Source organism: Paramisgurnus dabryanus, chromosome 18 (genome assembly GCF_030506205.2).
Source record: "Paramisgurnus dabryanus chromosome 18, PD_genome_1.1, whole genome shotgun sequence".
NCBI lineage: Eukaryota > Metazoa > Chordata > Actinopteri > Cypriniformes > Cobitidae > Paramisgurnus > Paramisgurnus dabryanus.
The window spans coordinates 10,069,423-10,088,034 of record NC_133354.1 but is presented as its reverse complement, the minus strand read 5'-3'; the positions used below and the strand labels follow the sequence as shown (position 1 = coordinate 10,088,034).

General features: G+C 38.0%; 1 protein-coding gene across 1 annotated transcript in view; it reads left to right on the top strand.

The window, feature by feature from the left end:
• The window catches only part of LOC135721694 (uncharacterized), an 87,151-nt gene that overhangs the window by 34,755 nt on the left and 33,784 nt on the right, over positions 1-18,612 (top strand). Inside the window, exon 7 of the mRNA XM_065244121.2 lies at positions 17,690-18,229. Within this exon, the coding sequence (XP_065100193.1) occupies positions 17,690-18,229 (540 nt within the window). The remainder of the gene's footprint in view (positions 1-17,689; positions 18,230-18,612) is intronic.

Below are 18,612 nucleotides of genomic sequence, written 5' to 3'. Positions count from 1 at the left end.
TAGGGTAATTAAAGTCATGTCATGTGAAGTCTTAGAAATGTGCTGTCTGCAATCTTTGTGTACTGTACAAAACTGAGTATCCCCAATAATAAAAAAGATCATAAAAACAAACAAATAAAAAACTCATGCTGCATACTACAAAGTAAATCTGAGCACGCATACCAAGCCTATGAGAAATTTCCAGTTGTCCTCTGTTAAGCCGACTAGAGCTGGTGTGTAGTGTAACTGAGCTAGACCAGTCCCGGTCGAGTGCACGCATGGTCCTGATGAGATGCCATGTGTGTTTGACAGCTGTGAGTTATTTGGCTTGTGGATTAAGGGTCATCCTGAGCTTTGACCCAACTTTGGAAACTGAGCTATGAATATTGATGGACTCCGTGAGAATTTAAACCAAAGTGGAAAATGGTTTAAACATCTAACGTTTCATGTGCCACAATCAGTCAACTGTATTATATTACGTTTTGACAAAAAACTGACAGATTTCAAAGATTAAAGACCACTATTTTTTATTTCTCCTGATTTTGTCTTTCTTCAGGTGTAACTTCTTGACTGTGAACGTGTATTAGTATTTCCCTTTGATGTCTCTGCTGTTTTTAGTTTGCCAGTTTCATGGATGTATTCCCAGTGGAACAGATTAATAAGAAACATCTGGCTTTCTTCAAGCCCTTTTACGTAACCAAAGGTCAGAGGTTGTGACATGGTGCAGGCCAGAATCAAATCCACCTATATGACAGTATAAGATAACCGCTAAGCCTTAGTTTAGGCCCCGTGTCCACCAAAGTTTTTAAACATGGCTGGGAAAGCCATAGGCGCACGCCAACTGGGTGCTGGCCAGCGTTTCTTCAGCTGAGCACTTTGGCTGCTATGATTTAGTGCAGTTAAATATAATAGCGAAAAATTATTGCATCGATACATAAAAACAAATTATCAATTAAAAAAGCAGTGCTCACCCATCACGCAGGAGGGAGTTTAAATGAGAGGTTAAATGAAGCGCATTTTATATTTTTAAACTTGGACCGCAGTTGAAAGTTCTTTAGGATGTAAAGCGCTCAATAGACACACTGTAAAACCTAACAGTTAACTTAACTCAAACCATTTAAGTAAACCGGTTGCATTAGACCATTTAAGTTTTAAAACACATACATTTAAGTACTGTGAACTTGAGTCATGTGCAATTATGCACTTATATTTAAGTAGTGTGAACTTAAATATAAGTGCATAACAGCATATGACTCAAATTGTTTAAGTTCACAGTACTCAAATGTATCTGTTTTAAAACTAATGCACCCGGTTTACTTAAATGGTTTGAGTTGAGTTCACTTTTAGGTTTTACAGTGCATGTTAAAGATGTCACACAAACAATTTAATTGAATCGTTTACATAATAATCGTAATCGAATTGTGTGACCAGTGACATTACGTCAACTGCAAGGAAAAACTCTCAGGTGGACACAGGGCCTTAAATGTTAGTTTTATAGTATGTATATCATACAGTATGTTTATAGTATGCAGGGTTTCCCGCAGAAAATGTGTTAGTTAAGGTGGTAGGGTTGTGCCGGTGGGCGGGCCGGGGGGAGTGGCAATCAAAGGGGCGGGACGTACGCGTCATGATGAAAATATTTTTATTTAAAACACTCAAATAAAACTTAATTTTGAAGAAACTATGACAGAAAATGAACACATACTAGATTATTAATGAATTAAATGTTTTATCAACAGGCTAGTTATCCTCCTGACAGTGACGGACCATGTCTTGCGGTGACCATGCGGTGTGAAGCGCTGCCACGCTATTCTCTGAGATGCTCTGAGATGCGTTTTTTTTTTGGACGACCTAGTTAAGGTGGTAGGGTATCCCAGCTTAGCCGCCCAAACTGAAACGTGCTGCGGCAAACCCTGGTATGTTTTTTGGCCCAGTGTTTGGTGCGTGTTTGTTTGTTTTTTGATTGATGGATTGTTATTCTGAAAGGCAGTGTACTGTGTTTAAAAATTGGTTGTGTGTTTAAAATAAGCCTGCTCTTCCTGTGGGGTTTGTTTGGTAGAGGTGGATTGTGCACCAAACTTGTTTGGGTTAGACTGAGTCCTCCTCTAGGGAAGTTACGCAGAATTCAACAGCTCCAGACGTGCCTTTGAACTTATTTTAATATCTAAAGGTAATTTATTTGTTAACTGACGAATGTGTTGACAAGCATTGCCAGCTTTGTGCCTAGAGGGGAAAATTACTTTTATAAAATATTTTCAGGTTTTATTATTAGGGGTGTTTTGAAAGACAAGCATCTTTAACCCCTTTTCTGTCACCTATCCCCGCGCCCCCTTTGAATGTGGGGTGAAAAGTTGATGTGCCTCTTCAAATAAATATAACGCTGTCATTTTTTTGGTCTGGAAGCCTAATCTTTGTCTCCTTTTAAAGAAGACACTTCAAAGGTTTTCACTGAATAGCAGTTTACGTTTACATTTATTGTAATTAATAAAAATAATGCAATAAAGTATATATTTTATACATTAAATTATAAAAATGAAATATTTCATGCCAGAAACACTTAAAATTTAAGACATAAGTCTCAAGTACTTTTGATCCAAATTTCAAGTTAAAATCACAAATAAAATTAGGTTTGTGTCACACTTTAAGTGGTTTTACCAACAACGCCCACTAGGTGTCAATGGTTTGCTGCATACAGTAATCTTGTCACAAATTAATAAATTACTGTCACTGCATTACTATTACTGCTAAAACGTTTTGAAATATGACAACTACATTCTTAGAGCTTTCCAGTGATATATACAGTTTGTCAACATTTTTGTAGATTTATGCTAGGATTTAGCGTTATGAATATTAATTAATATGCATTCCTATGGGGGTGGGATCATGGAACTAGTGTAAAATTGTCACAAAATTATTTCTATCATCAGATGACTTTAAAATATGAAAACTACATTCTGAGAGCTTTCCAGTGATATATAGTTTATCAAGATTTTTTTAGGTTTAGTGTAGGGGTTTAGTGTTATAAATATGTAAAAACAAATTGGGCCTACACGTGGGCCCGTGACCTTTTAGAAACTGACTCTCACTATGTCATTTCTTTCCCAAAATGGTGATGATATATGACAAATACACTCTTAGAGCTTTACAATGATATATCGTTTGTCAAAATTGTTAAGGTTTAGAATAGGGTATTAGTGCTACACATATGTAAAAACACATTGGGTGCACATGTGGCCATGTGACATTTTAGAAACTGACTCTCACTATGTCGTAATTTTCCTAAAATGGTGATGAAATATGAAATCTACACCCTTAGAGCATTCCAGTAATATAAAGTTTGTCAAAATGTTTAAGGCAGTGGTTCTTTTTTCTTTTTCAGCATGTGGCCCCCCTTGTGTACGACGCATTCCTTTGCCCCCCCTCAAATAAAATTGATGACAAAAAAAGTTTAAATAAAAACATATTAAATTATACAAAGTAGTGTTTTGGTTAGTAGCCTTATTTTATAGGTTTAATTACACAAAATTCATGATAAATTGTATTTTTTTTATTTATTTAGCTGAAGTTTTTATCCAAAGCAACTTACAATTGCTATATATGTCAGAGGTCGTACACCTCTGGAGCAACTAGGGGTTAAGCGTCTTGCTCAGGGACACAATGGTGTGTCACAGTGGATTCGAATCTCGGGTCTCTCACACCAAAGGCGTGTGTCTTATCCACATCGCCGCCCCCAGTTTGAGAGCCACTGGTTTAAGGTTTAGAATAGGGTATTAGTGTCACAAATATATGTATATATATGGGCCTGTGGACCCGTGGAATTTAAAAAAAATGGCTCTCACTATGTCATTCCTTTGATAATAAATAAAAACTACACTCTTAGAGCTTTCAAATGATATATAGTTTGTCATGATTAAAAAAAATTCCTGAAGTAAACGTAGCGGGACAGTGACATTTAGCAGGATATAAATGTTTTGAGGCACACTCTTTTCATAAATGAATCAATTACTCTCCATACAGTACATCATTTATTTTATAAAACACAGTTGAAATATGTATTCTAGAGGCTTTTTCAATGATATATAGGATGTCGTGATAGATTCAAATTGACATCAAATATATTGAAGTGCACCGTATAGACCCCTTAAAAGTTTGTAAACATTGCAACGTATCCGTGTGGGCGGGGCTTAGCTGGAGGCAAAAAGAGCCGCGGACGCAATGTTGACAAACATAAGCTAGCATGTTTTAGGAGGGATTTATTAAACATGGATGCAAAAGAAGGTTTGGAACTGTCAGAATGCAGGACTGTGACGGCTTTTTTTGTAAATTAAAGGAACAATATGTAAGAAATGTATATCAATTAATCATAAAATGGCCCTGATATGTTACTAGACATTAAGAAATCATTTTCATTTCAAACACTTATATCACTGACAACAGTGGTCCAGCCAGGATATTGTCATTTTAAAAGTGGAGTTTCAGCCCTAAACTGATGTTTATGTTGTCATGTTGTGTATTGGCCACCAGTTGTGTGATTGCAGTACCAGTTTTAGCCACAAGTTGTGTGATTGCAGTACCAGTTTTGACCACAATCTTACATACTGTTCCTTTAACTCTCGCGATTTTAACCAGGTTTTGGATATTTCCTAGACAAAATATGAATTACTTTCGGGTGGTTTGGGCTTAATGTCTAATGTAACCTATCGCTGGGCTAACTATGATTAGCAATGTGGATTATTTAAAAAAAAAACATTCAAAGGATGGCACACACATCTATCGCTGTATGTTTGTTTAACATTTAAGCTAAACAATAGCGCTGAAGTATGACTTTTCACCTATAAAACAGAAACTTGCTGATTTGTTTAGTTTATTTTATTAGTTTATTAGTTTATTTAGTTGAATTTATTTTACCTGATATGAAATGTGCACTGCAAACACAAGCATTATTTATGATTTGATTTGATTTGTTTATTTGCACATTTAAAATACAACTTTAATAAATCCATAAAAGGAAACAACAGAAAAAAAGCACAAAAAAATACTGTGCGGGAGAGTGAGAAGACCCTAAGGTCTTATAAAGCCACTTCCCCGAAATCTCATTAAATGAAACATAATATTACATGATCAAACAAGACAATACAATCAATACATAAATCATTTTAATATAAATTTACAGACTGTTGCATTTAACCACAATTGTCTTCTTGATTTCTGTAAAGGAATGTCTGTCGGAATCCGGGAAAACTTAAGTTTTGAACCAAAAGTGCTCTTCCTGCTATTCTGGCTGCCAAAAAACACAACAAGATGACATTTTAAAGTCAAAACCTCAAACTTTTAGCGCGCCTGCTATGAATTTCCTACTAATGTTTTGCCTCCAGCTAGAGCGGTGACGTCACAGTGCCGTAGGCGAGTTTGGCACATAAACTGTTGTACACTGTTTGTTATGGACATAATTCATCTCTCTTCTTCAAGAATGGTGCACTTGTTGTTTACAAGCGACATTTAATACCCACAGGTCAATGGATGGACCGTTTGATTGTTTTGGTGCTGCTAGTGGCACAGAAATCACCCTTAGCTGACATCCTTTATTATAAGCAAGATTCTCTAAAGATCGACATATACTGGCACGCATGCATAGACTGAGCACAGATGATGAGCTCATGGATTAGTTGCCACGCAACTTGGGGGGTTATTAAGAACTTACAAACACATCTGTCATCACAGGATTAATCTTACCTATGATGTAAGTTGGTATAAGTTCTCATTCTGTCATTTAACTAGATAAAACAAGTTCAATATCAGATGAGCTGAAAAGCCTTATCAGCAGATTGTAGTGCTTATTAACATTACTGTAACATGTAATAGCCAAAGCAGTCATTTCAACATATAGGTTACCTATAGACACAATATATCCCAGCATTAAGTAACACATTTCTTGCCAAAAGAAACTCGAAATTGGTTATGGTGTCTTTGCTTTAGTAACTTGCAAGATGTATGATATGCCATCATGTAAGCAAAGGTGTTTGGTTTATTGATGAACATATTTTCAATGTTTTCTAAACAATTCCATTAAATTTTACTGACAGCCCAAATTTGACTTGTTTTAGCCTAGACGTCTGGACTGTGTTTGTGTATTAACATTTTGTTTGGATGCAAAATTGCCTGCTGGGCATGCATGCATCCTTTGCATCGCAGGGTTGTAAACATTAAGATGTATGGTGTTTGTAGTGCATACTCATTAACATTAAAAATGTATATAGTTTTTGATACAAAGATCTAAATAAACATACAAGCAGGTTCATACCAACCACACATAAAAAGTATCTTTGACTTTATTTGTTTATTGTCCTGTGAAAGCCGCACAGAAGAGTTATTTTCTTATGGAATGGATTCGGTGAGGGGTGTAGCCCAAAATAAGTTTCCACAAAGACAATGCGTTTATCTGTTTTACTGTAATTGGTGCCCTCAGCAGCACTGAGATCATTTACTCGCTGTTTAGTACAGATTACTACAACATGTTTGTAATTCATTTAGGGCTGCAACTAACGATTATTTTAATAATCGATTAATCTGCCGATTATTTGTTCGATTAATCGATGAATCGGATAAAAAACAAAAAACAAGAAAAGCATTCATTTCCAACCCCTTATTCAAAACAGAACTAAAATCTTTAGAAAGTGCACAAACTTGTTGCTCATTGAACATACCTGAGCTGTTAAAATAATAATAAAATAAAATAAAAATGGACTAACACAAAAAAATACACATGTATGCTTTACATCTGCCAAATATATAGACTTTTTATGATGCATTTCCCATTAAGAAGCCTCTCTTGGTGGGATCAAAAAGATAGTATACGAGTACACTCAGAAATAAAAGTACAAAAGTTGTCACTGGACAGTACCCTTTCAAAAAGGTACACCTTTGTACCCAAAACGTGCATATTAGTACTTCAAAAGTACATATTGGCAGTTCAAAGATACATATTTGTACCTAAATGGTACATATTAGGACCTTTTATAAAGGGTACTGCCCCAGTGACAGCTTTGTACCTTATATTTGACTTTATGTGTTTTCTCTGATCGGATAGCTATCTCATTTGTTAAAACTGTTCCATTTACATTTGGCCACATAAATGCGTCTTGTGAAAACGGAAGATGCGTCTTCTACTCCCGCGCAAAATGCAAATACACCATTCATTACTTCGCCTTAAAAAATGTAAGACGATGTTTATGCAACAAAAGGCGGCACTTACTGTATGATGTACTGTATGTTGGGCCGGGCACGCGCGTCTCCTTGCTCTGCATGAGCTGGAGCGCGCAGTACAGAACAGCAGGGTAGGGTTGCACCAGTCGTTCGTAAGTTCTTACTTAAACTGGGACGTAAAGTCCAAACTAGAGGCTTAGTAACTACTAGCTAGTTTATAACTAACTCTTTACTTAATTCGGTTGCACCACTTGTTCTTAAGGCAGAACGTAGCTAGTAGCCCTGCGTTCCAGTTCGTTTTTTTATGAACTTCCCTCGCTAACTTCCCTCAGTCTCGTTCACTCGGATGTACGTCATTGCTTACGTTGTACGAGTGCCCACTACTGCTAGAACACTTGAAGTGGGTTCAAATGGATCGCCCTAAGCCCTTGATCACATGGAAAGTGGAGACCGCCCCCTCCATGTGCAAAGCGCGAGTTGCTGAAGTGACGTCACAATCGTGTTGGATTGTGGGATATGAAGCTGCATGAAGTGTACATATGAAGCAGACTCGCTCCCTCGGTCAAAATCGAGGGAGCGAGGGTCTGTCCATACAAACTTCCCTCGTCCACTTGACGAAGTGGAACGCACTTCAAAATGGCGACAGGGATTCCCCCGAGGGGAAGTGCTTAGGGAAGTTTGCGAGTGTGTGTCTAAAACTGGAGTGGAACGCACCCTAGGTCGTAAGCTCTCCATAAAGTAATGCGTTGTCGCATAGAATGACGTTTATTTTCCTTAACCCAATCACAAGCCTTATAATGGGCAAGCAGGAAATAGTCTGAACAGTACGTAATTTCAAACTCATTCTTGTCTCGCCTAAACTGAAAGTTAAAAAAAGACGTTAAAGCATATGTTATCGAACTCAAAACATTACACTTTTAATTGAAAATATATATCCCACACATGGAAGAGAAAATAAACAGGAAGAAATTTTAAATCTTATTTTAATTGATGGATACACAGAAAATTAAACAGTTCTTGAAAAGTCGTTGACGAATTTGCGGCTCTTCATAATTAATACGAGCTCATCGATGTTATATAATCTGGATGACATCTTATTCCAAACGTTATTCATGGACAGGGGCTTCCGTAAATATTTAGTTACAACGTATTGTTACGTTTAAACTAAGTTTAATGGTGCAACGCAAAAACATTTAGTAGTGCGTAAGTTGTAACTTAGTGCCTATTTACGTCGTAACTAAGCTACGTTGTAACTTACGCACAGCTGGTGCAACCGGCCCCAGGAGAGTGACGCGCAATGATTTAACATACAGGTCCATGACGGGGAAAAGCGTCCATACAACTCTCTCTCAACGTTTTATTTCTTTGTTTAATATCATTAGAGTTTGTCATTGGAGTTTTTTTTTCGTTCTAGAAACTTTTTTTACTCGCTGTCGTCGCTCCATAAAGCATAAGCGTGTCGTCTTTGTTTGATTACCTCTTTGCCGGCTATAACTTCCAGGTGACGCGCTTACGTTTGGGAGGAGTAAAACACTGACATGTGGTTTTCCTCTACCTTTGCTGTTTTTTTATCTTTTCTCCGCCCTTCTATGAGGCGCCGAACTCTGCAAGCAACAGTGCGCGAGAGAGACCGACGCTCCGTCCCAAACCGCATACTTCCATACTATATAGTAGGCGAAAAGCACTACTTCTCGTACTCTTTGCCTACTATATAGTAAGGAATTAGGCGGTTTGGAACGCAGTGCGAGTGTGTTCACTCCGCTTCGCGCTTAACTGAAGTTTTTCCTTTTTTTTTTTATTAAACGTCTCTGCGTCACGCGACACAACGAATCGATAATGAAATTCGTTGCCAACACTTTTAGTAATCGATTTTTATCGATTTAATCGATTCGTTGTTGCAGCCCTAAATTCATTAAAGGGATAGTTCACCCAAAAATGAAAATTCTGTCATCTTTTACAAACCTGTATAAATTTCTTTGTTCTGATGAACACAAAGGAAGATATTTTGAGAAATGTTTGTAACCAAACCGTTCGTGGACCCCATTTATTTCCATAGTATTCTTTTTTCCTATTATGGAAGTGAATAGGGTCCGCAAAAGGTTTGGTTAGAAACATTTCTCAAAATAGTAAATGTAAATGGTGACTGAACTATCCCTTTAATGGACCAATATTATGCCCATCTTTACAAGATGTAATATAAATCTCAGGTTTGGCTAGAATGTATCTGTGAAGTTTCAGCTCAAAAATCCCATAGATTATTTGTCATAGCAGGTTCAAAATACCCCTATTTGGGTGGGAGGAAAAAGTGCTGTTTTCATGCGTGTACCTTTAAATGCAAATGAGCTACCACTTTCGATTAAAAATAGATCTGATTCCTGTAAATAAAATCTGGGGTAATGGTATATTTAGCCACATTAGTGCTACTACGTTAACACATTTAGAAAAGCTTTTGGGTAAAATGAACCAGTCAGCCAGAGGCCGTGGTTGGGGCTTTATCAGTGTGATGTCACATTAACAAGAGAATCAAAACAGCATGTCTAATGATTATAAAAAATGAAAACTTTGTTTTTTTATTGTAGGGTGGTTGTGTATACACTGCCAACACATATGTAGGTCCAAACATTTTGTAAAAGTAGATTTTGCATAATATGGTCCCTTTAAATATCTATTTGTATTAAGGGTGTCACGATTTCGATTTTTAATTGAAATCGATCAAAATTAAGTCACAACCTCGAACTTCTTATTAAAAAATTGAATCGTCGATGCTGCCACGCCCCCATGTCACGTCCGGTCGGCTTGCCAAGCTTTTGTAGTTTAAACCCATGTGGTTGAATGTGTTCAGCCACAGGAGACCGCCTTCTCTCCGCCCATTTATCTAATCTGAGGTATACTGAACACAATGTTTTACGTATTTTCTGACTTCTGGCACGAACACACAGTGTAAAATGCTATTTTTAGCCTTTCATTGATAAAACTAAAACTAAAGCGGCTGATCTACGCAGTTTCATTTTGCAAGCATGTGAAAGTTGCGTGATCGATCTTATTTCATCAATTGCGCTGAATATACAAGCAACACAACTTACAACACAAGCAGCGGACTCCGATGTAATATAAGCGTCCATATAAACCCATCATTACTCCCGCTCGTGTTTAAATGACAAGGTGCAAAGTACTGACAGGAATGTTAATCTGACAGGAAGTTTCGTTTTATCAGGTATATGCGTGTTTTTCCGCTGGCAGCACGACTAACATGGGATAACATCTCCGGGTTCAAGGTCAGATATTATATTTCATAAAAGTCTAGTCTAAAAATGACATAAAAAATTTTTGTGCTTTCAAAAAAAAGGAAAAATCAAGAATTGAATCGTGACCTTAAAGTCGAAAATGTAATTGAATCGAGGATTTGGAGAATCGTGACACCCCAAAAGTGGCAATTATCAGTTCATTATCAGATAATGGGGGCTTTGGTCCTGTTAGAGTTTATTTATACAAACAGTTAATGCAGTTTTTTGGAGAGTATGATTATATATCATTGTGCAGGCGTCTGTGCTGTATCTCTCTGTCTCTATGTCCTTGGGCAATCATAGGCTGCTGCCATTGCCCTCAGCCTCACTGACTCTAATGATCAGTTCGGAGTCAGTGATTTAGTACAGTCCATTCCCAAACCCCCAATAAATCAATTGCAGTAAATGCAAAGTGCAAAGACATTTCTCACTTACTTTTTGTTCAATGACATACAGACAGACAGATAGATGTAAAAACTCAATGTGTACAGTATAGAGCTGGAATCTGCACATTGCTGTAGATGTCATGTCATAATTCCTGTGTTGTGGTTTGGAGAGGGTGTTTATGGCTCCGCTTTATTTTTTCTCTTTGATGTCGATACAGATAATCGTCTCATTCTACAAATTGTCAAGAAATGCATGGTGCATATGACATCTCAGACAATGCCATATTAATGTTGTGCCTACATAAGTGTGCATAATATTTTAATTTACCATTGGCCTATTTGTCCCTTAGTAATAATTGTGTACGTTTCTGTTTCTGTATTGTGTTTCTGTATTAGCGAACGCTTATCTGCTTGGCAACCATTTCATTACTTTTACAAGCCTTCTATCCACTTGCTAACACAAGCACACACGCCAGCTCAGTTTACCCGGAGGCCACACATTCATACAGGTGTCTCACTGTATGAAGTAGATGACATGAGTGTGTTTGTGTGTATGTGGGTGGATAGATTGTGGGTGTGTATTTGACTGGTCTACCTGTGAGTTCAGTTGCATTTTGTTGTAGGTGTGCATGTGTGTATGTACCATCATGAGGATTTGGATGTGTTTACTGGGTTGGATTCTGTTCGATTTGATGCCTTTCGGAGTGCATGGTCGGAGGATTCACATTCCAAAGGTACGGTCTCACCCTGGCAAACCTTTGAAATATGTTTGTTTTGCAAAGTATCCACTACTACTTCGGTTCTACCCACTGACCTGGCATGCCAGACTTTATAAAAATTAGTTCGTACAGAATGTTTGTGCTCTGGTTTATATTGCGTCTGTGTTATAAAGTGTTAGTTCAGTCTCTCCTTAAAAGTGTGTGTGGTTTGGCTTCAGATGTGAGAGGTTACAGTTGTTTTGGGTTATATGGGGGAAATTTAGTTTTTACTGAGGTGGTTTAACACAGATTACCACAAATGCAAGGTTCATGTCTAGTGTCAGCCTGCAAATTTTGTATTTGACATTTTAATGGTTCTGCAAATTTTTTTAAAATTCATTGGAACTTATTTTTTATTGCAAAGTAATTGTGCAGTGAATGAATTTAGCTGCCTGTTCTGAATATGTATCGTGGACTGAGGTCTCAGTATTGGCATGAAGAATAAATACAGACATGGACTGTCAAAAACCAGGTCAATAAAGGTCCTAAGCTGTCACTAGGGCAGTACCCTTTACAAAGGTCCTAATATGTACCAATTAGATCATACTAATATGTAAATGATATAAGGTAGTAATGTGCACTCTTTGGTAGCAATGTGCATCCCTGAAATATTAATTACTTTTTGAAAGGGTACCGGGAGCTCGGGGCCATTTCTTGACTATCTATATATCTATATATATACAACCAACATTGCAAAGTTAATGTCTTTTTTTTACTCAAAATTCTGCTTTTAAATGATGTCATGAAAATTTGACTTTTTCCATGTTTAAGTGCTATAACTGGGTCCCGAGTGCTTCTATCAACCTAGAAAATGTGAAAAAGATCAACCCAGTAACTTAGTTATGTAAACCATTTGCAAGCATGTGAAAAATAGGTCATTGAAATTAGGCTCCACCTGTGATGCCAGAAGTGGATAATACAGTCCTTATTTATTTATTTATTTTCTCGTATGTATGTATATGTGTGTTTGATATCTAGGAACAGGGGGCCTAGGGTGTGAGATTTCATGTGGGGGACAGGGACGTTGTGCAGAGGGAGGGGAGGAGGAGGGTGGGGGGGAGAATTGTAAAAAATTGAAAAAATTGTGAGCACTGTTTTATTGCTTTCAAGCATTGTTTTATTTGATGTATTCTTTGTATGCTTCGTGCTCAATAAAACACATATAAAAAAAGAAGAAGTGGATAATACCACTCAGCTCATTTGCATTTAAAAGGAAACACCCAAAACAGCCAATTTCTGCTCACAACTACAAAGTGGCAATTTTAACATGCTATAATATTATATGTATGCTATTTTGAGCTAGAACTTCACATACGTACTTCACATACCAAAGATTTATTTTACATCTTAGAAAAGTCTTGTAAAATGTCCCCATTAATATGTAAAGAATAATTGAAGATCCATGGTGGTAATGCAGCATAATACAAAACTGAGTGTGGTTATCAATAAATAATGCATACCCATGGAAGATTTCTCAACCAATCAGAATAAAGCATTCAACAGCTCTGTGGTATTATTTATTAAATTGTACAATATAATTTATAGAAAATTAAAGGGATAGTTAACCCCAAAATGAAAATTATTTTCCCACCTTCATGTTGTTTTAAACTTGTATGAGTTTATTTTGATAAATGATGGTAACCACACAGTTGACAATACCCATTTACTTCCATAGTAGGGAAAACAAATAATATTGAAGTCAATGGGTGCCATCAACTGTGTGCTAACAGTCTTTTATTAAAATATTTTCTTTTGTGTTTAACACAATAAAGAAACTTATGGTTTAGTACAACATGAAGGTAAGTAAATAATGTAATAATTTACAATTTTGGGTAAACTATCCCTTTAATGTTGAAATTGTATATGAGTATACTGTACTGTGTTTCACTGTAGTTGTAGTTACACTGCTGTATGATATCCACTTCTCTTTTTTAGCATTTTTATATAATAATACATTTTTGTACTCCCAGACTGACATTAGGACATTGGTGACAGAACTACACCAGTTTTATGACAAGACTAAAATAACATAATGAATGAGGCAGCTGGATTAATTTAGTTACTTCTGCAGCTGCTCTTGTTTTTGTGTTTCCTTTGTTCTTAATTAACATCTTTTCTTTGTATTAAATTTACTTTGTTTCCAATTCGCACCTCCGAAATCATTTGAAAATCCAGGATCTTCTGTCAGAGCATGCAAAGTGTTTTACATGACACTGTATTATGTTTCAGACAAAAATGCAAGATACGGCTGGTTTGACATTGCTCATATAAATGCCTGTGTGTCTGTGATAGATCAGTTCAGATCATCCCCCTTCGTGATGGCCTCTGTGTGTGTGTAACTCTGTAAGGCTTTTTCTAGACATTGCATGTGCGTATTGAGACACTGACCAAACCGCTGGATGCTAAATTTTACATTGCAACAGTAAAGGGTGATCTGGGGCAATTGATTGAATTTTTTTAGCTGTTTTTGCTTCTGCACTCATATTATCACCACTGATGTTTCTACCAGTGTAAATAATCTGCTACGCCTAAGGGTACATTTCATTTTTTTAGGAAACTTTAAACCTCTCTCACAAATCTATCATCTGGCCCTCTTACTAAGCGGCCTAAACTGTCTTCACGTCAGGGAATGATCAGAATTTTCAAGTTTTTGTTACAGACCTTAAATAATAGTAAAGTTACAGTTCACCTAAAAAATTAGGGTTTTTTTGTATTTAAAAAGTGGCAACACATATCTGTGTTCCTTACAGGTTTGAGACATGCATTTTCCTTTGAAATGTGGTCTTTAGTTGCTTCAAAGTAAGGGTTTGTTTGTACTTAGTCTGTCACAGCAGTCTTCCTCTATATAGACAGATCTTTGCCCATTCTTGTTACAGCTTCTGTTTTTTCTTCCTTCTCTGAATAAGCATTACCAACACAAATCTGAAGAAAATGTCAGTGTTAACTATGTAAGGTTACGGCTACGATGCTGCAATGTTATGGATGGATGGTAGGGCATGGCTGTGCAGTTGCTTAGTGGCCTAAGTCAAAAGATTTCTTCATTCTAAAAGAAAGTTAATGTTTCTGTGCCAGATATTGCTCTAATCCTATTTTATGACATATCATTCATGTCTGTAGCACATTGTGTGATGAGTTATGTGTTAAAGTGAAATACGTTTACGAAACTTCCTATTTCCCTGCCAAACATTTGCATTTGATTAATAGTTTGGTTTTGCAATATTTTCATGTGGTGGTCCTGGTGACAGGAAGCCCCCTGGTGGATAAATATGGTTATAGGTTCTTTGCTGTGTGCACTTAATGCGAGTCTGTGTGATCAGACCCCCTTTGGCAGGGTGGGGGATATCAGGCTAACAACTGGATGATAAACTGGATGACAGCTCTCCACAGCCAGGTGGAGATCAAGTGTCGGTTTATCAGCCCATGGCCAAAGAAAGAGCCATTGTGAGCTGTCCTGTTAAGCCACAGGGTTTAAGTAGGTTCCCCTCTTTTAAAGCCTCTTCCATCTTACCTTCACAGATGGCCTGTCCTTAAAGGTGCTCTAAGTGAATTGACGCGTTTTAGACCATAAAACATTTTTTGTTACATACCGGAAACATCTCCTCACTATCTGCTTGCTGCCTGTCCGCTGATCAAACTGTAAAAAAACGCGATCTTTGTAGACAGCCCAGGCTTCACAAACGGCAATATCAACAAATGGCCAAACCTAGCTCACAAAACAAAACAAAGTATTCCAGCCAATAAACGACAAGAAGGATTTGGGGGTGGGGGTTGGGCGCGTTCATGAAAGCACGGAAGGGAGGGGGAGGGGGAGGAGTTAGCTACGCTCCGTCTGTTTGAAAACAGTTTCGAAAGTCAACAATAACTAACGTCTCGCAGATTCGCTTAGAGAACCTTTAAAGGCACAGTTTACCCAAAATCAAAATTTCTTTCATTATTTTCTTAACATCATGTCATTTTAAACCCATATAACATTCTTCTGTAAAATGAAAGAGATGTTTTTCCTTCAGTGTACAGATGTTGGGCCCTATCTTGCACCCAGCGCAATTGACTTTGTCAGTGACGCATGTATCATTTGTATTTTGCACCGGCGCACAGCGGGTTTTTCCCTCCACAGACGCACGTCGGCAAACTAGGGAATGAACTTGCGCTCCCTGGGCGGTTCAGCGCAAAAAAGGAGGCGTGTTCCGGCACAAACCATCCCTGATGGTATTTTGCAGTTTCAAAAAACAATTGCGCTACTGACCAAAAAAACCTAGTCTAAAGTCAGTGGTGCGTTGTTCATTATGCTATTTTAAGGGCGCATGCTTGACCATAATGTATAGCGTGCACAAAGCGCAGACACTTTGCTTATCTAATCTACACAGATGCAACAGTTATTTTTGCAAATCAAGCATTGTGGTGAGTTTTTATTTATTTTGTGGCTGCGTTAAAAAATTCTCATGCAAATAACGATTAAAATATTTTCATAAGTTTGATGTGTGGCTGTATTACGTTTATTTTATGTAAATAATAATTAAAATGTTTTCAAAAGAAACCTTAATGTATTTAAACTATATTTGTAAGAGTACTTTGGGGTTGGACCTTGCTTGCGTTTCTTGGGTCCGATTTCAAAGCCCCCAAACCCTTTCAGCGGTGAGAGTGGACGCAGCGATGTCCTCTGCTGGCGTCAGGTAATGTGTGGAGGCAGATCCACCTCCCGTTACACGGCGTGCCCGATTTATGCTGGCAAGCTTGGGATTCCCCCGTCTCCTGACATCATTGTAGCGCTTGGCGCAATGATGGGGATGCCAGCTGATGAGACAATTGTGACTATTTCCCCTCACGCCTGTTTAACCTACGCTGATTTGGGCGGGTTTCTCCTATCCCCATACAAAACAACTTCTCTGTCTTTGACTGCTCTTACAAGAACGTCGGTCTCCTCGGCTGTGAACCGCTCCTGGCGTACGCCTGGTAAATCCGTCATAATAATAGCAACCCGCCATGGAACTTGCGCCCTTGCGTTTAAAGGGAATGTTGGATAGCGTTCTGATTGGTTTATTTGACGTTACGCCCAAACCACACCTATGAATAATGAACCTACTTCAGGCCAACCCATTATTGATTTGCGCCTGGCGCAAGAGTTATTTCTCTCGCCGGGAAAATAGCAACAGCGCTCAAGATCCGCCCACAAAGTCACTTGCGCTTTGCACTTGCGTTTCAGATCGTTAAAATAGAGCCCTTAATATAGTAGGATCTTCAAAACTAAGGGTATTGCCCCAGTGACAGCTTGAGTACAGTGCATATTTTGACAATTTTTTAACAGTGCATGTAAACTAAAAGTGGTCAAACTATATATGTTTTTTTTATTGACCAGCTTGCCAACACAATTTCTATTTAGCATGTCATATTGATATGTTGTACCAATACAATACTTTGACACAATGATGTGGCTGTTTTATCACAGATAAGGGCTGATAAGGACTTGTTCAGAACCAAACCAGATCATCCTTTGTCTTTTCCTCTCTTTCTTTTCAAAAGACGTTTTGGCTCCATTTCAAACTTTAGGTTTACCTATTCAGCACTTTTTGTAACTATAAGTGTCTTCATATGTTTAAGATTTTTTGTGCCACAGTCAGTCCGGACCCCGGAGGTAAACCTTGTTTGTAAAGAATCTGTGCATATAACTCAAGTCTGAGTCATGTATGTGCTTTTGATCTTGACATGTTGTTATTGTTACAAGATGGTTTATGGTTAAATATTAATATTTGTCTGCTTAGGGTTAAGGCCCTCTTGTTTTTACCTGAGTGTCTTAGTAACGGCAGCTTTACAGTAAGCCACAGAGATATTTTCACTGTAAATTACACACTATGCAGCAATGCCAGCGGCTACATCTACATTAAACACATCACAGGATAGCGAACACAAGTCTTCCAGATGAGAACACAAATTACAAACAGATATAAATAATAGCTTACATACCATTCTTGGCGCACAAGCTATAAGAAATGACACTGATCACATCAGGTTTTTACAAACGCCTTTGTGCAAATTATGAAAGCAAGTTGATTAAAGCGAATCATTTGTTTGGATGTTTCGACAGGGATTGCGGAGACGTGGGATTATACGCGGCGATGGGACTCTGCCAACCGGATCCAAACGTCCTGGTGTTGTGGGGCGTGGTGATGTATTTGAGGTAGATGAGGATACGGACCTTGCGGACCATAACATCTTGTCTAAAAATGGTGGCAAACCTTCGAAGACCTTCCCAGCTGCAGGCAGTCGGGATGGGAAGCCAGAATCCACGTCTAAACGTTTAGATGAAAACATTACCACTGATAAGGAAAAAACTGGCAAACTGTTACCAAAGAAACCAGGGGATACCACAATTATCAATTTGGATGTTAGGGAACCCACCTCTAGTCCTAAAGAGTCCAACCTGTTAAAGGAGAACCTAGACCGGGGCACCACCGTATCACCCAGAATTCCTGAAGTTTCCAAAGGATCTAGTGGAGCATCTGAAGAGCGTCCATCTACTGTTATACTAACAGGCAGGCATGGGGACCTCGTGCAAGGCTCTGATGGAAGGATGTATCGCATCCAAAGGGGCCCTACGGGGCCAATGGGGCCCCCGGGTGAACCTGTGAGTATACAGTACATTTAAAATAAATCTTTATGTCTCATTCTTTTATAAATGTAGAGATTAGTAAAAACCCTGGATTCGAAACAAATGCAGACCCAGTGGCTGTACTCAATTGCTTTAACAGATATGACTCGTGTAGTGTATGTGAACAAGAAAATAGTGTGCAAAAATAGAAACCCTTTGAAGCATCTTCAAAAACTGGAGAACCAGACAAAATACACAAGACAATGGCAGACACTACAAGTCTTTCTTAGATCATCAGTATATAAATAAAATGATTAAAACCTTTGATGCTTCAAGCTGTTCTGTATCACACAGTATGTCAGCAGCACATCCGCCGCAGGCTTCATCGTAATTGGCCTCGCTCTATATGCTGTTATTTG